The 22,716-nt window shown below is 39.6% G+C and overlaps 2 protein-coding genes across 7 annotated transcripts in view; both read left to right on the top strand.

Annotated features, from left to right (window-relative positions):
* Nucleotides 1-4,802, top strand: part of cntn2 (contactin 2) — a 75,919-nt gene extending 71,117 nt beyond the window's left edge. For all 6 annotated transcript variants that reach the window (XM_084349964.1, XM_084349965.1, XM_084349963.1 and 3 more), the window contains one exon: nt 207-4,802. In XM_084349964.1, coding sequence (XP_084206090.1) covers nt 207-313 — 107 coding nt within the window. In that variant the 3' untranslated portion in view covers nt 314-4,802. The remainder of the gene's footprint in view (nt 1-206) is intronic.
* Nucleotides 4,803-6,978: 2,176 nt separating this feature from the next.
* chia.1 (chitinase, acidic.1) lies at nt 6,979-19,774 on the top strand. Its single transcript, XM_084347856.1, has 12 exons — nt 6,979-6,988; nt 7,413-7,474; nt 9,334-9,363; nt 9,481-9,685; nt 12,629-12,685; nt 12,822-12,987; nt 16,692-16,816; nt 17,221-17,344; nt 18,089-18,271; nt 18,599-18,715; nt 18,959-19,085; nt 19,339-19,774. The coding sequence occupies exons 2-12, from the start codon at nt 7,456-7,458 to the stop codon at nt 19,545-19,547; spliced, it is 1,362 nt and encodes a 453-aa protein (XP_084203982.1). The 5' UTR covers nt 6,979-6,988; nt 7,413-7,455; the 3' UTR covers nt 19,548-19,774.
* Nucleotides 19,775-22,716: the final 2,942 nt, after the last annotated feature.

Raw genomic sequence — 22,716 nt, forward strand, 5'->3', positions numbered from 1 at the left:
GTTATTTTGAGGGTCAAAACTAAGTCCAGTTATGTATGAACTGGTACAAATTTGAACCTGAGAGCGTACTCATTTACAGCTTGAGAGGCAAACTATCAGGGCTGGAAATATTTATTTTACCGTCAGTACTTCTGCACCTTTTAAAATTGACTATACCCCACCCCTCTCTCTCTCTCACACTCTCTCTCTGTCTCTCTCACACACAGGGACTGGTATGATGGTGCAGAACGATTCCTCCACACTGTCCAGTCACCCTCTCCTCCTGCTCACTGGCTTGGTTCTACTCACTCTTGTGTCGTTGTTAGGCCTGTGATCTCAACCAGTCTGTGGACTTTTTACATTTAGTGGCTTCCAGCGGTCGGGGAAGGTCGTAGCACTGCAGGAATTGGACAGGTGGGGGAGGAAGGCAGGGTTTCATTTTTCTTTTATTTATTTTTTGAATAATAATACAAATGAAAGAGGGTCTTTTTTTAGTCTGTATGGGTTGAAAGGAGAAGGGGGCAGGGCAGCCCTGTCTGGTTGTGTATTTGTGTAAAACATGCCTTATGGGGACCATCACATCTGTGGCTGACGTGTCTCATATTCGTGTCCTTCAAACTGTAGCTGGCGAGACATACAGACTTCAGTTGTAAATTATTCATGGGCTCAATGGTGTGTAAAACACCTGTACATACAATAAAGTGTTACATGTCTGTTCACACTGAGAGCAACTTGACTGATAATTCTGTGTACTGTGACCAGTTGTGGGTGGTCTGAGAGCTGTAAAGAGCTAAAATAATCAGAACAGCTCCACGTGCATTTCACTGCCTGGTAAACTTAACTTAAACTTAAACCTAAGTTCCTCAAACTATGACATCTGCATTTGACAAATGTCTTTGACAATGTCGTGGAAAGTAGTCTATACATATCCCATTATTATTAGGTGTGTTGGCAAAAAGAAAACAGTCAAATAAATAAAGGCACCAGCACACTGAATAGATGCTCCCTAAACAGATTATTATTGAATACAGCTACAAGGTTTTGACATTTATCAGGTTATACTCATTATGTGAACATCACAATGTAAACATCAACTTACTGACAGTGTTACAACATGAAAGTTAGGACTGGCAGAGACAAATATCAGAACACAGTAACCCAGCATACTAGATGATATACAGTCATCAGTAAAAAAGCTCTATAAGATCACAATAAATGTCTGATATCAAAATATTCATTCAGTTCTTCAAATATTCTGTATTCAGGGAGTATGTGCATTTTTTGTTGTTTTTCTGAGTCAGCACAACTATCTATCCCGAACTTAGGACAATGCACACTGAATGCACATCAAAACACCCACACCAGTTGTTTCTACTTAAGCCCTCACCTCGGATGGACTGCAGCATGTCAGGATCAAAGCTCACCTTGTTTCCCTTAACTCGCCAGAAAACAGCATTGCTCCCTAGACTGGACTGAACTGGACTGGGATGGACTGAACTAGACTGGACTGAACTGGACTGGACTAGACTAGACTAGACTGGACTGAACTGGACTGGGATGGACTGAACTAGACTGGACTGAACTGGACTGGACTAGACTAGACTAGACTGGACTGAACTGGACTGGGATGGACTGAACTGGACTGGACTGGACTGAACTGGACTGGACTGGACTGGACTGGACTAGACTAGACTAGACTAGACCGTCACTTGGCTTCAGATGATGCAACTTGAGACAGCTGTCCAAAGTAAACTCACACAATGCCAAGAAATACTTCTACTTTTCCTTACCAAACAAAAAAAACGGTACCCCATCTGAATGACAGTTTGTGGCCGACTTGTCAACTCATCACAAAACACACGTCATTCATACTCAACAAAAACTCATTCGGTGATCCGAGGTCCCGGTCCAGACAAACTGTAGGGCCACTGCAGTTGTCAGTTACTCTGGTGATATGCTGCCCCACGTTTTTGGAGCTACCTTCGAATTCATATCAAGTCATATTTTACAAATCACACCTTTAAAGCAAGATTTCAAAGCATAGGTTATAGGTTTCTGTGATTGTGTTCTGAGACTGCATTGCTTCAAATCCAAATATTACTGACAGACCATTCAGGTTTCTTTTCTCTGCACTCACACACTTTGAGCAGCTCCAACTGAACTTGCTGGTCTTGTTGCTCACAGTGTGAACACAGAATAAGAGTCACTCATCAAAGCACTGAAGAATTGGTTATTGTTATGTTAAGCTCCTGTTAATGTCTGTATGCTTATTTGTGTTTGTGTCTCTGCTGTAATTATAGCAAACTACAGGAAAATGTCACAGGTCCAAATGAATGTTTACATTTTCTATTTTTTATCTCTCATTTTGGGGGAAGTAAAATTGGATAGATGAAGGCGTATTTATTCCTTATTTTTTTATATTTGTTGTGCCTGCACTGTTTGAATAATTCCTGTAACAATGTAAAAATGCCTCTGTCAAGTGTTTATTAGGTTTATTGTTTTATGCTGGTAGGCTGATATGAGATGCCCGGGGCAGCAGGGATGAATCACTGCTAGAGATGAAAGAGCTGGTCACCAAAGTTATCAGAGAGTGCAGTTAACAGTGTCATATATCGTCCTCATTGTAATCCTGTCAGCTTCTATCAGCGCTTACATAACATGTCTTGCTCGCTACAGTTTACAGGAAGTGTGTGACCTCATTCAGTATTCTTTGTCCACAGCTATCCTGTCCAGGTCAGGTCTGGTCAGCATGTCAAAGACTGACAGCAAGTGCTTACAATGTCTTTTGTTGTTGTTGCCTTTTTTTTTTTTTTTTCATTTGTTTTTGGTTGATTTGATCAGAAATGTCAACAGTTTAATACTCAAAGGGTTAAATGCTAACTGGTGCTGATGGTTTTGGTTCCTCTAATGGCATAAAAAAAAAACAGGCGAGTTTACTTTTAATTCACTTTTGGTATAACCATATTTTTGTTGCCATTACTCATTCTATACCAAATCTTAACAGAGTACAATGTGAAAGTTCATTTTGACTCTGGAAACGGTAGTTTGAAATAAAAAAAAATGAACTCAAGGTCCACTTACTAACTTTCACACACATCTCATACTTTTCTTGTGTCTTGTCTTAGAGATAGATCTGTTGTCATCATGTGAGTGTAGAAAATGACAACTGAGGAAAACCCTGACATGCGGTGGAAAGCTCTGGAAAAAGCTAGTACGCCTTGAGTGAAGTGTTAGGGGCAGGTTTAACACAGTCGGTTTTTTTGCCTGTTGAGGGAATAGCAAAGTTTCAGGAGTTAAACATAGCCACCACCGTGTTTTGGTGAACAGAGGGACATTGTTTATTGAGGCTACAATATTTAGCATCTCTTTTAGAAAGGATTTGTATACGAACTAGACCGATAGCTTGACCTGGCCAGTATATCAGCTGCTACTAGCTTATTGCAGATGTGTCATTATTTGCATATGTTAATGGGTAAATAATCCTGTTACAAATCACAGATTTTTAGTTCTCCATATCAAGTTTATGAAAGTCTTATCCACAATATTTGTTTATCTGAGTTTTAAACTCTCAAATACTTATAGCAGCCTCAAACACCCTGTATTGGCAAATAATTTGTATTGCTTGTTCTGCCCCTGGGCCCCTTTATTGGCCAGGGTGCAACCTGCACCTGTATAGTCTCACAGGCCTTCATCTAATGCTGTCACTGTGACTTCCAGCTTAGAGGACACTGGCCTAATTGAACCAGAATCAAGTTACTGCTGATTCATACACAATATGATAGGGCCACAAATTGTACAAGAGCCTTAAACATTGTTTAAAAAACTAATTTAAGACAAGTTGCATGTTGTAGTTTCAGCCTGTCAAGATTTCATGACTGCTTTGTTGGAGTTATGTTCAGATAATTTGATCTCCATCTGAGAAGTTGTTGTTATTACGTACAGTCTGTGCCTGCAGATGAGCTGCTGCCATGTTTATCAGTTCGCTTGCTTCTGAGACTTATCCAAAGTCACATCATCAGGAGTTGGTGAATCACAAGAAACTCAAGGATTTAACCTTTAGATACAGATTCACCAATGTGGTTTCTGGTCTGCTTGGATGTGTTTTTAAACTCTGTGGAAGTGAATCTAAAATACAACTAAAACTAAATACATGTTGACAAAATGCCAAAAGCAGCAGAGAAACAAGCCTATGAGTGCAATTGGAAGGTTCTCTGTTGGCCATCAGATCCAGATCAACTATCGTTTGTATTTTAAAGATGTTTATGTTGTTGCTGAATTTAAATATTTGAATGGTCTGGACAACCAAAACCTTTTTGTGTTGCTTGAGCATTACATTTTATACTTTGCAGGTGGTTGAATGATAGACCACTTGATTGTACAATTATGTGCTTTATTTTGTCTGGAAAATGTCACTTATCATCACATGCTTCATACTTTACACCAAAATGTTGCCCTTACTTCATCATTTAACTCATGTTAGTGTGGGTGTAGCAAAACCAGCTTAACGTATAATTTTCTATGAGCACTGGAAAGCAAAATATCACAAATGTAAAACACATACATGTTGAACTTCACGTTGTAGACTGTTAGCTTTAGACAGTTATTATTACTATTGATAACACGTTTGATTAGTAAAAACTGAGATTTATTGTGGTTTGACCAATCTCAGAGTGTACTGCTATTTCAAGCAGACAAATTGCAGCTCTGGTCTGGGTTAGCCTGCTCTTCCTCAGACCTTACAGTCATTTTAGTAGTTTGGTTTTGGTTTGACGTCTAAATACTGATGGAGTCAGCAAGCCCTCTATGAACAAAGTTGGTCCAAACCTGAATTTAAATCACCATCACAGTCATTCATTCAGAAATGTTGAGTGTCACGTAGCTGCTTCATCTCCGCACTAGTCCAGAAGTTGGAAATACAGAACAATTGAATGATGTCCTGGTTTTGTGTTTATGTGCTTAACTCTGTATAAAGTGTTTTCTCAATGCCTTTAGTATTCATCGAAGAGCCATAAAGTCATTTCACCGATTGCTTCTGGGTGCCCAGTCACTGAATGTTCTGGCTGATTAACCGGCGACTGACTGGTTTCATCACCCACTGAAGGTGGTGACAGTGAGTCTGTGTTTCATATGGCTGGATTATGTTGCCTTTGGGCCTTTTCAAAACTGTAATTGAATGGAAATGTGAGGGAGGGGTGGGCGGGTGCTACTTGTAAATATGATTGAAAATAAACACCTTGGGATTGTATTTCAGTGCTGTGTGTATTGACTGTATTTACAATTGTGTTTATTGATGAACTATCCACATAGAGAAGGTCAACTGACATTTTGCTGTGCGGGTTTCACCAGAGGAAAGTGGGGCAGGCGCCTCAAGGATCCAGCCTGATATTTGCCACAAATTGGTGGAATTGGTTGTTGTTTGACATGTAGTTTGAGGGATCTGGTTCTAAGATAATCTGATAGATTCCTTTAATTTCAGAAGTTTTGTGCTAGCTCATTACAGTTAGCTTGTTTTAATATTATTATAGTATTTGAAACATGTTGTGGCCAAAATTACTGCTGTGACATAAAACTGACCTTCAATTCAGAACAGACACCGCATTGTCTGCATCTTCCACATATCAGCAGCTCCATATTAGGTTTTTTTATGTAGTAGATGGTGGTAAGATAGATCCTTAAACAGTTTAAAACACAAAATGAAATGAAGATAAAAGAAACGGAATACATTCAGCAATGTTGTAAAAAGTACCTTCAAGTCATACTTTACATTGTGTTAAAATGTAATCAAAGTTAAAGTCATGCATTTGATGCATGTGCATCTTAAAGTATCTAATATCAAATGTATTCAAGTATCTGACAAAAAAATGTCAAAAGTAAACATAAAGTAACGTATACTAAAATGTATGTATACTGCATACCATGGGTTGAATGATTATTATATGTGATATTCAGCATTTTGTGATTATCGGAATCAGTGTTATCTTATTTGATGTCCAAGAAAATACATGAATTTAAAAATACCCTGCCTCGGCTCTTATGCAGCATGTAATCTGCAAAGTAACTACAGTTATTGAATTATGTAGTAGAGGAAAAAGTACAATATGTCTCCAAAATGTGCAAGTATAACATCAAAATATTCAAGTTCAGTTCTGAGTTACTTGTAAAAGTACTTGAGTTGCTGTACTTAGTTACATTCCATCACTGGTATTTAGGCAAAATAATATCGTACTTATATTGATGTTCGAGGTTACACAGTTTGCATCCCTTCCTGTTTGTGTTTTTAGAATATGCAGAAATAAGTAATGAGACATTGTGGTTTAGGGATTAGTTGGAAGAATTGCAGGAATCCTGTCCATATAGTAGGGTCACCACTGCCCACTGAACAAAACCCAGGTGACTCTTGGTGAGACAAGAGTCAGGCGACAGCATGTTTTTTTGAACAGGACAGAGCTAGCCGAGCAGTTTCCTTCAGAATCTAGTCTTTGTGCTAAACTAGGCTTGACTGCCACCCCAAAGCGTCAGTGTCAAAGTCAGTATTTCTTACAAAGCAAAGCAACATGCACAGAATGGTGCTAAAATGCCTATTAAACCTTCAAAATAGAGCACCAAAACTTCTTGGTTAGGTTTAGGAAAAGATTGCGGTTTAGCTTAAAACCACTGCTTCCTAAAACCGTCCCTTTTGAAAACTTGCTTTTCATGGGACACACAATGGTTGCATTTAGGCTGTCTGCATCTGTCAGCTATTTACCTCCTATATCACCTATTTTATTATTACTGATCATTGATTCCTTCACTTATCACTACAGTCGGTATTATGTGGAAATCAAATTGATAGCTCATTTCCCAGCAAGTCTAATTCTTGCATGGCTTTGCACACGTCAGCCAAACTCCCACCACCCTGAGCCTTATCAGCTGCACTTTGCCACCAGCTATTAGTCATTAATGAGCAAAATATAAATCTAACCCAACTTCACGGAGCTCTTGACTCTGCTTCGGTTCCTCTTGAAGAAAGGTAATGAGATCATCACTCCATTTGGGTTTGTGTTGTATACTACTAGCATTTAGCTGCAAGTAACTTCATGTCCAAACGTAAATATTTTAATTTAAAAGGGGAACAGTGGTTAAATTGTACTGCAATTATTAGTAGATGCATATAGGCCTACAACTAAGAATTTTTTTTTAATTATTGATTAACTTAAGGATTATTATTTTTTTAATAATCAATATTAATACACTAGCTACACTAAAATGTTAAAGAATTGATCATCAAAAGATGTGTGACTGAAGTGACGTCTGAGAATTACTTCTGTCTATAGCAGAGAATGGCAGAGCTGCCAAGTGTTAACATACTGATCTGTTTGATTGTTTCATGAAATCTGCTTTCGTTTTTTATTTATTTTATCATCATTTCATGTTAATGTTTTATGATCAATCAGAGGTTCACTGCTGCTGCTGACTGGTTGCATCTCCGGGAACACAATGGCAAGACTCCTCACCGGTAAATACCTTTCACTCTTTTCATTTGTATACTTCATACACCAGTTATGTTTATACACAGACACACACATACATATGCCACGATGCCAAAATAATGTATATTGGCCTAGTACACACAGTCATTCAGAGGTTTGGCCACACAAGCTTCATTCAATACAGTGACATGCTGACTACTCTACTGTATATTTTGAAATGCTCTTTCATGCTTTTGGGTTGTTCAAAGTCCGCTTTACCAATACTGTATATTATATTATTTGTATAAAAGGTTTCCAAAAATCAAAGATTTTATACATGGAGAAAACGTTGTGTGATGGTTCACTCAGACTGACACTTAAAAGGGCAGAAAGAGACAAAGACACCTCTGAGTAAAAGTTACATGAGACCTTATGAAATCACCAGTCATTGTTAAAAATTAACTGTAAGCTTAGCATCCAAATCTATGCAGATTTAAATAGGAACAGGTTTCTGTGTCAGTGTCTAGTGCACGATAATGCCCATAACAAGCTGGAATCGACAGGTTTGTTGCTTTAGCAAAGCTATCCGTAAAAGTTTCAAAATAGAACCTGCATTTTTCTTGACTGGAAAACAAATTTATAATTGCAGAGTATTTGGAAGGGAAAATGGTTACAATGGTATTCGTTATGCAACCCTGTGGAGACACTGACATAATGATATTTTTAATTATTCTTCTTTTGGGGCCAAAACTATTTCAAAAGGAAACAATACATTTAGTGTCTGAATTATTATGATTTATCAATACTAAAACAGCAATTATTGAAGGAAAAAAGAAAAACATCACCACTGTTCAAAGCCGATTGCATACTTTCAAAATGGTTGTGTCCATTTTTTTCAAAAAGCTCCTGGAGAGAGAGGTAGGAAGCGGAGAGCATATACAACAACCTCTTATTAATTCATTCACTCATGCATTCACATGATAACTTGCATTTAGTAAACAGATAAAACTAAGCATGTAAATTAAAATTGTTGTGAAATGACTAACAATTTTAAACATTTTTAATAACTTAATTTGTGAAGAAGCTATATCAGTCAACTTAGCATTGTACTCTGGAAGCATTATTAATCTTATTTACCTTCTTTCTCAAAAAATGCAAATGTGTTCATGCTACTCAGTTGACTTAACTCTAGTTTCTAATTCAGTAACTTCCTACATTGAGAAAAACTAAACAGATTTATAATATTGATAAATAGAATAAGTAACACTTCATTTTACAACTCTGCAAATTTCATGGTAAGTAAGTGCTAGTTACCAAGCAACATATTTCTTTAAAATTACCCCCAAATTTCCACATTAATCACCTCAAAATGTATTTAAAATGAACCCAATGCTATTTAATAATAATGTTCCACTATTTACCAATAAGCACTTAATAAATAGCTGCTAATCTCTTTAATATATTTCCAGGAAACTTCCAACTGGCTCCAGCTTAACCTGCTTAATCCTGCTGATTATTCTATTTTAACTTCCAACTAGTTTCTGTCTAACTTCCCTTCAGCAGGCCAGTGAATTGAAGTTGATGCAGCTTTATATAGGAAAAAAGATGAATATTTGCATTCAATAATGGTGTAATTTTTCAAAGATATTTCAAAAATATGTTACTACCACCTACTTTCCTTAAAATCTGTCGTGCTCATGTACAGTATATTGTTAAAAATGACCTGGCGAATATATTAACAGTATGTCACTCTTGCAGTGCTATTAATTGTAGTTGATTGTTGTTTTGCGGACCTGGTTCCTGTTGATTCTATGTTTTTCTTATCTTGGACATGTATGTATTTACTCTATACATCTCATGTATATAATGCCAAACAATGACATCTTATCTCTTCCCTTTTTTGTAGCTCTGGGCGTTCTGCTCATGCTGCACATCGGTAAGAATTCGTCTTGTAGAACAACAAGTGCTGACTCTTCTTCACACTAATATTATCAAAACTCCAGAATGATCACACTGTAGCCCTCATTGCGTCTATCTTCCCATCTTCCCTCAGCCACATCCAGTAAACTGGTGTGCCACATGACCAACTGGGCCCAGTACAGGCCTGGGGGAGGCAAATTCGCCCCAGCCAATGTTGATCCCTTCCTGTGCACACATGTCATCTACGCTCTGGCCACCATCAACAGCTTCAACCAGCTCAGCGCCGTCGAGTGGAACGATGAGCAGCAGTACAGCAGCCTCAACGGCCTCAAGAATGTGTGAGTAACACTTAGCCAATATGGACACCATCATTCAGCAAATGGGCCTTTTTCAAGACGAATAACACACACACACTGTTTTGGTGCCACTACTCAACATTTAACATGTTTTACTGTTCAGCAAAACAAAACAAATATGCAATGTTTCCTCCAGAGCTATATTCTAGTCTCAGTGGAATGGCGTTTAGAACAATAAGGACCATTTGAAGCCTTGAATGCTGAATTTCAACATTGTGAGGTAGACAATGTAAATGTTATTTACATTAAATGCATTTAACCCATCCATGACGTGCATTTGGCAGTCACTGTGGGTGCCCAGGGACCAGCTCCATTGCTGAGACAGCACCTTGGTCAAGGGCACTGGTAGGAGAATGAACGTAATATACATGTTTTGATGGCTGGGGAAAACTTCAATAATTCATTTTAAAACAAAAGTATGTTAAAGAAAAGTTCCAACTGACAACTTCTGGAACTCCAAAGTCCTATCATTCGGATCATCATGAGATCAAGCCTAACACTGATGTTACATATTTTGACCTGGGGAAGTTTTTTTTTTTTTTTTTTTTTTTTCCTAAAGCTAAGTTAATGTGAGCTAAAGGAATAAAACAACAAATTGATCATATGACACATCACAGCAGATAAATGTGTTGAGATAAGACATTCACATGAAAGCGGGGTTAAATGTAAGTTACATTTATTTCATATTTATTAAAACAAAGGTATCTCAAAGTGCTTTCCACACTAGCACTGGCATCTATTCCGTGTTCTGTAGACACTATTTAAAAGAGCTGTCTTAGATTTATATAACAGAGACACTTTTCAGGTCAGCAGGAACACCATTTCCATTCCTGCAAGGACAAACACTAAAAGCTGACTGTGTTTCCAAGGGCGAGGAGTGAGATCATTACTTAACCCAGCACAGAATGAGCTGAGTGGTCTAACAGGCCCACAGCTGACAAAGATATCTGAGCTGAACCCTGGAGCAAGGTCATATAAAACCCTGTATACTGTGACAGGCAGCAAGCAGAGTCATTAAGACTGCAGTCAGATCTTGTAGTGTGAGTTATATCACACAGTGGCAATCTTCTTATGGTTGTTTGGCAAGTCCTGAAAAAGCAGCATGGGCGTTATCTGACCAGTTGGTAATATAGGTGAATACTTTATAAAGATGTATTAACTGAATAAACAGTAGTCCAGTGGGGTGAAGTAGTATATAGATTTCATTGAGATACTGTATGTAGAAAATGTACCAAATTAAAACAATACACAAAATATGTAATACATGTAGCTATAATTTGTCAGTTATGTAACTATAACTAAATTAGTCAAGTACAGTAGAATGAGTCTATCTGTGTAGTGTACAGTATGAATAACAAGAGGGCAGCAGACTATATTGACAATTTTATTCTTTAAATCCACAAAAAGATATTGTACCTCCAAAACTGGCTACATACAAAAGAAAACAAGAAACATTCAAAAATATAAAGAACACGTTGAAAATACCAGGCCAAAATATTACATTGACAATTCTTGGAGGGCCAGAACCACTGCCAGTAACTCCCAATACCAACGTCATAGTTCTGTTCAGCAGAGGATAGGCGTCGAGAGAAAAGAAGCCTGGTGAGGGGTACTGCTACCTTGCTGTAGTCACGGATAAATCAGCGCCTGGAAGAAGGTCAATGGCACAATCATAAGGTCTGTGAGGGGGGAGAGACAGGGCTAGCTCCTTTCTGAAAACCTTAGCCAAGTCATGGTACTCGCGGTACTAGAGATAGGTCAAGAGATACAGGAGGGGGCGCCAAAGGGGCTTTGTTGATGGAAACAGCAGAATGGCGGCAGTGTGAATGGCAGAAGGAGCGGCAGCTGAAGGAGGTCTAGCTCACCAGTGTGCTCTCCTTCACTAGTGAGCCTGCTCTTTTGGTTTAGAGGGCAGGAGGCAAGGTTATGACCAGGTAGGCGAGAAGATGACCAGGTAAACCACAGTAGATGCAGAGTTTGTTTTGAAAATGTCTTTGGCGTTTAGTGGGAGACAGACAAGTCCTATCGAGTTGCATGTCAAGCAGGGGGAAGTCCAGAGTTGGTAGTGGGACACAGGTGAAGACAGTTGGTCAGCTGGTGTGGTAGCAGGGCCCACTATGGCGTCAGCTGTGGTAGGAGAGGAGACGCTGGTTGGGTGAGACACCGAAGGTCCTTGGTATAGTCGAGGCTGGTGACAGGGGTGCAGGAAACTGGATGGCAGGGCAGTTTGTGGAGATGAGGCTCGCAGGCAATCAACACTAGAGAGGTCGAGGAGAAACACAGTTAGGTCAGCGGGAGAGCAAAAATACCTAGGCAAAAGATGGAAGAAAGGACATGAGAGATCCAGCCATCTACCACGTTGTGCAGTCGAAAAAGAATCTGACAGCGCAAGTAGAGCAGACCAGGGTATTTAAGCTGGAGCTGCTGATTAGATGCGTTGAAGTTGTGTGAGACAGGAGCTCCAGCCCTCCAGGAAAACCACGCCCAGCCTCTGAAACGCACCTCTGAAATACACAGGAGACAAACACACAACAAGCACAGAAAAACCCCACACAAGAAGTCCAAATCGTGGTTATACCCCTGCAAGCAAGTATGTAACATGTACAGTGAAAAATAAACATTTATTTACAGATGAATATAGTCAGAGGTAAACATGTGGACATTAGGGTTGCCAGGAACAGACACAATTTAGAGTTTCTTTAGTTTGTAGTTTGTCTACACCAGATAACAGTCTGATCTGACCGTTTTTAGGTCTTCAGTCTTCTCACTTATAATCAGTCACCAATGTTTAAAATTTCAGAGTTAAGTGGTGACATATAGCGTTATGTTATGAGCATGCATTTGATTGACACTTGCTGTTGTCTAATGGTGTGATGATTACATGTAAGGTTTTGTTTCGCTCTCTCTCTCTCTCTCTGCTATTAGCAACCCTGCTCTGAAGACTCTGCTGTCTGTCGGAGGCACAGTCAATGGAATCAGCCCGTAAGTTCAAATCTTAGCCCAGTTCTTGTAGTCTTCCACACACATTCTCAATATCCTTTCAACTCAAGTCAGTGAACCTTCCACCGACACTGTATTACCAGAATTGAGGCAGCAGTTTTTTCATACAACCCACCAGATTCATCGCCATGGTTGCCAAGCCTGAGACTCGTGCAGCCTTCATCAGGTCAGCCATCAGCTTCCTGCGCACCCATAAGTTTGATGGCCTGAACCTGGCCTGGGAATATCCTGGACACAACGGCAGCCCACAGGCAGATCGAGAGAGGTTCTCTCTGTTGGTCCAGGTTAGCATGGACCTCATTTTCAATAATGGTTGTTGGAAATTAGTGTGCCACTGATTCTTCTGCCAATGTGGTCCCTAAAGCTGTTAGTGTTGAACCTTTCGTGATTATAGCATGTTAAAAAGATATTCTGATGACCTAATGTGAAACAAATGAGGCAACTCTGCTCAGAAATGGTGCAGTCCATGTAGCTTGCAATTCGCTTATCTCAGTGTCTTTGTGCTGGATACATTGGAGCATTTGTTTTGCTGTCTGCTACCCACTTTAAAGACCACCGCAAGATCTCAAAACCCTCAGCTCACTGAAGTTACAGCATTGTTTAAAATAATTACAAATCAGCACTGTTGTACTTTTTGACAAACCAATAATTAAATCGGCAGTAACAATGTCATGTAGCTAGCTAGCTAGTTAGCTACCAAGACAGTAAAGCAGTAACATTAGTGATTGTTTTATACTTGTTGTAAATCAAATCAAATCAAATCAAATGTTATTTGTATAGCCCAAATTCACAAATCACAGTTTGCCTCAGAGGGCTTTACAATCTGTACAGAGACGACACCCTCTGTCCTTCGACCCTCGATTCGAGTGAGGAAAAACTTGCCCCAAAAAAGGCCCTTTTAACAGGGAAAAAATGCGGAAGAAACCTCAGGGAGAGCCACAGAGGAGGGATCCCTCTCCCAGGACGGACAGACGTGCAATAGATGTCGCATGTACAGAGCAGATCAACGAGATCACAATGTATTCAATTATAAGCGATGGTTGACAGGAGTGAAAGTACACAAAGATGTATTACAGCAATAATGATGAAATGCACATGGAAATGTGATTACTAGTGATAACAGTAGTAATGATCAATGGCAAGGATGGTATGTAGCAATGCAGTACGATAATAGTAGTGGAACGTATGTAACAGAGATGTGACTAATATTAGCGACAGTAGTGGTGGGTGTCAGGCAGGGTCATGGCAGTAGGTGCATCCACGATCAGGCAGGGCCATAGCAGTAGGCGCATCCACGATCAGGCAGGGCCATAGCAGTGGGCGCATCCACGATCAGGCAGGGCCATAGCAGTGGGCGCATCCACGATCCACGACCCGGGCGCGGCCAGGATCCAAGGGAGCCTGTAGGACTAGAAAGCACAAGGACTCCGGGGAAGAAGCAAGTCAGTGACATGCAGAGATGGGGCATGTATACAGGCATAATGTATACAGATGGAGAGGAGAGGAGAGGGGAGGAGAGAGAAGCTCAGTGTGTCATTGTCCCCCGGACTAGGCCTATAGCAGCATAACTAAGAGCTGGTCCAGGACAGGCCTGGGCCTGTCCTGGACCAGCCCTAACTATAAGCTCTATCGAAGAGGAAGGTCTTAAGTCTACTCTTAAAGGTAGAGAGGGTGTCCGCCTCCCGGACCGAAACAGGAAGATGGTTCCACAGAAGAGGAGCTTGATAACTGAAGGCTCTGGCTCCCATTCTACTTTTGGAGACTTTAGGAACTACAAGTAATCCTGCGTTCTGGGAGCGTAATGCTCTAGTTGGGTGATAGGGTAATATGAGCTCCTGGAGATATGATGGTGCCTGACCATTAACAGCTTTGTAAGTGAGGAGAAGGATTTTAAACTCTATTCTTGATTTTACAGGGAGCCAGTGCAGAGAGGCCAGTACAGGAGTAATATGATCTCTTTTCTTAGTTCCTGTCAGTACACGTGCTGCAGCATTCTGGACCAGCTGGAGACTCTTTAGAGACTTGTTAGGGCAGCCTGATAATAGAGAATTACAATAGTCCAGTCTGGAAGTAACAAATGCATGGACTAGCTTTTCTGCGTCTTTTTGAGACAGGATGGGCCTGATTTTTGCAATGTTACGTAGATGAAAAAATGCAGACCTTGAAATTTGTTTTATGTGGGAGTTGAAGGACATATCTTGATCAAAGATAACTCCCAGATTCCTGACGGTGGTGCTGGAGGCCAAGTTAATGCCATCCAAACTCGCTATATCATTAGATCATGCATCTCTAAGGTGTTTAGGACCAAGTACTATAACTTCGGTTTTATCTGAGTTTAACAGCAGAAAATTGCAGGTCATCCAGGTCTTAATGTACTTGAGACATGCATGGAGTTTAGTAAGCTGATTAGTTTCATTTGGCTTTATTGATAGGTATATCTGTGTATCATCTGCATAACAATGAAAGTTTATGGAGTGTTTCCGAATTATATTTCCTAGAGGGAGCATATATAAGGTGAATAGTATGGGTCCAAGCACGGAGCCTTGAGGAACACCATGACTAACCTTGGTATACAGGGATGACTCATCATTAACATGTACAAACTGAAATCGATCCGATAAATAGGACTTAAACCAGTTTAATGCGGGTCCTTTAATGCCAATTAAGTGTTCCAGTCTCTGTAGTAGAATGTGATGATCAATGGTATCAAATGCAGCACTAAGATCTAGTAAGACCAGGACAGAGACAAGTCCTTTGTCAGAAGCGATTAGGAGGTCATTTGTAACTTTCACCAGTGCCGTCTCTGTGCTATGATGTGCTCTAAAACCTGATTGAAAATCCCCATATAAACTATTTTTATGAAGAAAGTCACATAGCTGGTTGGCGACTGCTTTCTCAAGGATCTTGGAGAGGAAAGGGAGGTTGGATATAGGTCTATAGTTGGCTAAAGTTTCTGGATCAAGATTAGGCTTTTTAAGGAGCGGTCTAATTACAGCTAGTTTAAAGGATTGTGGTACGTATCCTGTTAATAGAGACAGGTTGATCATTTCTAGTAAAGATGTGCTAATTAAAGGTAAAGTTTCTTTCAGCAACCTAGTTGGGATGGGGTCTAGGAGACAAGTTGTTGGTCTAGATGAAGAGACCATCGAAGTTAGTTGGTGGAGGTCAATGGGAGAGAAGCAGTCTAAATATAAGTCAGAATTTAGAACTGTTTCTGAGGTTCCTGTGTTTAAAGATACAATAGTGCCAGTTGAGGGCAAGCGATGATGGATTTTGTCTCTAATAGTTAAAATTTTATCATTGAAGAAGCTCATGAAGTCATTACTACTGAGCGTTGTAGGAATACATGGTTCAGTAGAGCTGTGACTTTCTGTCAGCCTGGCTACAGTGCTGAAAAGAAACCTGGTGTTGTTTTTGTTTTCCTCTATTAATGACGAGTAATAGCTTGCTCTGGCATTGCGGAGGGCCTTCCTATATGTTTTAAGGCTATCTTTCCAGGCTAAGCGGGATTCTTCCAAGTTGGTGGAACGCCATTTCCTTTCAAATTTCCGTGATGTTTGCTTCAATTAAGAAAAGGACCATAATGCATTGAAACAACAGAGTTCTCATGACCCTCAGTTTGAAGTGTGCCTCTGTCTGGAGGGTCATGGAGCCCTAACACTTCATCCTGCCCCTCTATACCGACAAGAATTAGGACACACTACTCCTCGGCATGAACAGGCTAAACAGAGGGGCAGGTCTAAGTGGAAGAGGCAAAGGGGGTTTTGAGATTGTGTCTTAGAGTCTACAGCCATCATTCTGAGGGGGATATTAATGTATCTATCAGATCTGATAATAATACATCTAATAATTGTTGAGACATTCTCCATATAAAACAAGAATGCCAACCTCATGGTCATCATGTTTTCATCAAATCTTTGATAAGAGATGAAACGGAAACAATCAGATGTAGAAGATCTAAGTTTTTTTTTGTTCATTCTGCCTACAGGAGCTGTCCAAGGCCTTTGAGGATGATGCCAAGGAAAACAGGATGACTCAGCTGCTGCTGTCAGCCAACGTTGCTGCTTTCCGCCCCACCATTGACAGAGCCTACGAGGTCAACAAGATTGCACCGTAAGTGTGTTTTCACTGGACCCAATGTATGTTTACCTGCAGAAAGGCAAGGCAGCCAAAAAAGTATAGCTTTGGTAAGTAGTGAAACACAAGCATGGTACTGGTAGTGGTAAGTTCAAATGATACCCAGCCTTACTTACTGTGAATGAGAGGCATAGAGGCATCAGTTTCTTGTGCAAGGACACTTTGTAGGAAGAACTGAACTCCAGACCAGTATTCACTGATAGGACAGACATTTGAGCGATCACTTGACTGGACCAATATTTCTCTTATTGTGCAGGGTGAGAAAGAGTTTCACATTTACTGTTAAGCCAGATAGTTTGCATGTACTGTACACCATGTTCTTCACCAATGGTGTCACTTCTTCTACTGCTGATCTAAAAAGAACCTTTTAAAATCAACAGTCACTTTGACTTCATCAACGTCATGACCTATGACTTCCATGGAAGCTGGGAGGCAACTACCGGACACAACAGCCCACTGTACCCCAGCCGTGTGGACTCTGGCTCACACCTTCATCACAATATTGTAAGTTGCACACAAAGACACAAAAAATACAGACACCTCTAAACTACACACATTTTCACATTAGTCTGTGTGATTTTGACTCAATATTTATCAACAAATTCATCAAAATGCAGTTTAAGAGGCTTTATCTCATATACTATGGTTCCCACTTCAAACTGCATTAACTGATTTTGGTCACTAGGGGACAGAGGGTCTCACAAAACATGTGCAAATGAGACATGATATAATATTGGATATTGATATCAATTAACAAATAGTTACTTGCTATGTAGAGCTACAGAGGAGTTACATTAGCATGCATTTGGAGTCATGTTTCTATCCAGCATTTATAGGTACAGGAAATCCAATATTCAATCCCCTTTAAGCTCTGGTTTGGTCAACTCCTGAGAAAAATAGTCAGCTTTTTTTTGCTGCTAGACCTGTAAAGCTAAACAAAAAGCTGAAAGTTTCAGCTGTTGATTCACAGTTGAATCGGCAGTACTAGATATCTTTACACTACAAGGATCCGATTGATTGGTAATATAAAAATATTAGTTTTGGGGTGACCCAGTAGCTCACATGGTAGAGCATATACCATTAATTAAGAGTGAGTCCTTACAGCAGCGGCCATGTCATCCCTCTCTCTCTCCTATCTTTCCCATCTCACTCAAACTGTCCCTATCTAAATAAAGCAGAAATATAATTTTTTTAAATCTTAAAAAACATGTTTTACTGTAGTATTTATCTCCTTGGTCCTTTTGTTAGAACTCTTCTCTATCCCATTGGCTGTCCCTGGGAGCACCAGCTGAGAAGCTGCTGCTGGGTTTCCCTACCTACGGACGAACCTACCGCCTTAGCACCGGTGCTACTGGCCTTGGCGCACCAGCTAATGGCCCCGCAGATGCTGGACCCTACACTCGCACTGATGGCTTCTGGTCCTATTATGAGGTACAGCACACTCATATAATGCCTAGTTCAGTTTTTGTTAAAAATCAGTATGTCCCAGCATATATTGAGCTGAATGATGAGGGGCAAGAAAGGCGTCACACTTTGAAACTGAAGGCCACTGACCAAGCTGCTGTATTTGACGAGTTAGGAGTGAGAACGTGTTGTTTTATCCCTGACCTACCAAATCTTGTGACAAGACTTGTGTTTTTCTAAATTTGATCAAAAAGCAAATACAGCTCAAAGAAACTACTGATGCAATATTACAAACGTGAAAACGAGGGTGTACTTTTCCTTCAAGTAAAGATGGTTATGTTTCTTTGTTACCAGATCTGTGACTTCATCCCCAGTGCTTCCGTTGGATGGATCTCTGAACAAGAGGTTCCTTATGCTACCTATGGCAGTTCCTGGGTGGGCTATGATGACATGAGAAGCTATTCTTCCAAGGTAACCAAGGGTGCCATTACTACTGGCAATTCTATTAATGTTACTAAGCAACAAATCCCACATTTGTAAATTGTCATCAAATGTACTTGTAAAGTTTTTAGAGGAGAATTAGTAGAAGTCCCTAAAACAAATAGTTTGTATTGCTAGTATTTTTCATTCCTATTTTGCCATTCTATGTATATATTTCATAGATCTGTAGCTGCTTCTGTTTTATCACCTTATTATTGGTGTGGTGTCCTTTAGGTCCAGTGGATGACCCGCAACAATCTGGGAGGTGCTCACGTATGGACTCTGGATATGGATGACTTTGGTGGATCCTTCTGCTCATCTGGAGCTTATCCTCTCATCAACCACCTCAGGATGTCAATGGGTAAATTCTGTAGTTCAGCTAACTTACTGAGCCATCTCTGCTCACTGTGGTGGCGTTTGATTTCTTTTTAATCTATTGGTCAATCAATAGAAAGTGATCACGGAACCTGAGAAATTGCTGTCTTGTATTTAATTGATAGGTTTTTGATAAAAATTTGGTTTAGTTTCAGTTGTAGCAGTTTGTAGTCAAAAGTTCAGAAAAGGTTGGTTTAGCCTGTTTTATGACATTTGTTTCTCCATGTCTGATTCCTCAGGCTTCCCCCCGAAGCCCACCACCACCCCGGCCCCCACCACAACCAGGGACCCTGTGGCAGATTTCTGCAGAGGCCGCCCCGATGGCCTATATGAGAACCAAGCTGATAAGACCACCTACTTCCAGTGCTTCCAAGGAAACACCTACCTGCACAGCTGCCAGCCCGGCCTCATCTACTGGGACTCCTGCAAGTGCTGCAACTGGCCATGAGCCATAGAAACATAAACTACAAGCACACACTCCAAACACACAGTCCATGAATTTATTACTCTGTAAAATCCTTTCACATAGTGTCAACATGAACTGATTAACCTCATGGGTTACAACTGGATCCTGCTTTCCAAAAATAATAAACAAAACCTACATGACCTGATGAATGATATGCCTGATTTATTTGTACTTTCATTCTTTTGTTGAATAAAAACATTTTTTCTGCATTTAATATGTTCTATATTGCACAAGTAAATACATTTAAAACACATTGTTTTATTCAATTACACACTCGGCTGTATTAAAGCTGCTACATGTAAGAATTGTCCAACCTATATATCCCTCTGAGCTATTGCTAAACAGCCTAATGTTGGCTGTAGCTGTTCACTTTACTTGGCACAGTGCTTCTGCTTCATCCTCTCATGTATGACTGAGGGCAGACTGGACACTACAGTAACTCTCTATCACCTCTTGAGGTACAAAGTGGTATTGTGAGACAGCATGGACTGAGGCTGGCTGATTGGCATGCCAACTTCCTAGCTATCTAGCTATCTCGACGTCTGTGACATAAAGCCAAAGCTGTTATTTCTCCACATTCTGTTGTTGTTTTTACTTCATGTTGAATGTTTTAAGCCAAAATTCTCACACATAGCTCCTTCAAAATCTATGTATGTTTTTCCATAGACTTCCTGACAGTAGGTACATAATGAATAAAGGGAGAGAGCACTAAAGCAGTGCTTCTATCAGCCTCAGTCATGTGTCACAATCACTGGCTCATTCACTGCTGCGTGCCTATCAGCTGACCTCAGCATAGTCCAATATTCATGCAGGTGTGTAGCATGGACATACATTAACCTGAAATGTTTCATTATAGTCACTACTGTTATTTCAAGTGTCTCATATCCAGATGTGATGTAATATACTTTTGCTTACACTTAAACAAATACAGTATATGTGTCTCCTTGGCCAGATCACAAATCTGATTGTAATCTTCATCCAAATAAGCGTTGGCATTACAACTCCAGAAGGGAGTGGCAATGAAGATGTTTGGTAACTGCTTGAGAAAAAATAGCTCTCAGGCTGTTCAATTACAACAATTAATTGTTAGCAATAATAGCTAGCTCACAAAAAACTATCTGAAAACCGACACAAACAGATGGATGAATTGTAGCCTGTTTGTGACCTTTAAATGAAACAACATTTTCTTTACGGGCTCACATTCATGCTCATAGACATAAATATTCACTCACTCACACAGATCAGACCATCATGTTCTTGATCATGTTTTTCGCTTATTAACAGTGGATTAGTCCTCTCAGCAGAATCCTACCTGATGGTCAGATGCTGTAGGAGCTCCCTCAAAGAGAAGAGCTGTTTCCACTAAATGTAACTGTGCAACAATTTACAATCAAAAATCAATTCTTTGACATATGTATCTGTGACTTAACTATCATATTTGTCTTTTTCTAGGCTTTTATAAGAGTCTTTCATGTGGCAAAAATTATGATTCATAACTAAAAATATTTTCCCACATGCAAGACGACAGTTGCTGTATTGTCAGATTTTCCACTGATATTTTACCTTTTTTGTTATACCTACACCAAACCTTCAAGTGGAATGGATTTATCATTCTACTATCTGAGAAACAAGTTGCGTGGTTTGAATGATATTTGGTCACCTCCCCAACTCTCAGAAAACATGCCTCAGAATGATTTTTATCTCAAACCTCATTGAAAATTGACTAGAAACTTGCACTGCACAGACTAGAGCTGTTTGAAGAGTTTCTATGTGGTTTCAGTCAAAACACAGCTCCGGGCCTCAGCTCCTAGTAGTGATGTCTCTGACTTGTATGTTCGAGCGAACACAATTGGACATGTCTGCTGTGGGAAGCCATGACAGTTATTGTCCTTAACACTGAATTATGGGCTGAGATGTTTGTCAGTGTGTCCACACAGAAGTGCACTGAACATGGAAAAGACGTGTCACACTATAGGTATCTGGATGATGTGACAAGATTCTCTCACTAGGCTGTGGAACTGTTCTCGGTGAGATATTTTTAAGGCAATCGTTGAGCTAAATAAATGCATAATGATATTATCCCTGTCTCACCGCTCTCTTCATTGTTTATACATTTGCGCTTTTATAAAAACATTGTAAAGATAAAGCCAGGATACAAAAAAGTTATTTTAAATCATAGTTTAGTTTCTTCTGCAGACCTGTGTCATGATGTAGATTACACTATATAGTATAATATATGTAAAGATATTTCCTCTTAACGAGAAGGTTTTCTTGTTCTTTAACAGTTAAAGTTCTTGATGAACATGTTTTTGGCTTCAGTGATGAAAAAAGAAAAAGGCATTATTTTTGTTTGCGATGGAGAATAAGAACAATGTACCTTTTTTCAGAAATGTCATTTAAAATGGGAATTAATCACAGTCAAAATGGAAGCCACTTAAGTGCACTCTGGGTCTGAAGTATGAAGAGTCAGCTGTTCTGGCAAGGTCCCAAAGAAAGACAATCTGTAGAATTTCAGATAGTCTTCAGATTAGACACTTCACAGCAGGCCTTACCACTTCATGCATGTCAAAAAAGTTATGTTGTGATGTATTCCGATTAAATGCTTTGCTATGGTTTGCTTTGCAGATCACTTTTTTGTGTCCATGTAAACAGTCAAGATGGAATCTCTATCAGTATGATTTCAATCAGAATAAAGAAATATTGTCCATGTAACCATAGCTACAGTAAATCATTTGCTAATATACTTGTCTGGATGTGCTGGATTACAATGATCATAATGATAGTTCTAATTCCTATTTTTTATTTAATTTATTCATGTTCAAATGGCACTTGATTAAGTTAAGTTAAATTTTATTTTTGAAAGGCTTTTATCCTGGCCAGATTTAAAATTGGCATCCCAAAATCAAGAAACAAGGTTAAAGACAATTGTGATGCAAACAGGCATAAACATGACACATAAGTTACAGAACACCTTTGCAAAAACAGACATAAGCAGGACAGATAAGAGCAAAGACAACTATATGCAAAGACTGATATGTAAAACAGATAAACAGTAACACCAGTAATAACACTGACAGCAATGTAGGTCAAGCAACAGGGCAGTTCAGCAGCATATGAGTTATTTGATATTTACCAAATGATGAATGTGTCC

Source organism: Pagrus pagrus (assembly GCF_965226575.1).
Source record: "Pagrus pagrus genome assembly, chromosome: 3".
Taxonomy (NCBI): domain Eukaryota; kingdom Metazoa; phylum Chordata; class Actinopteri; order Spariformes; family Sparidae; genus Pagrus; species Pagrus pagrus.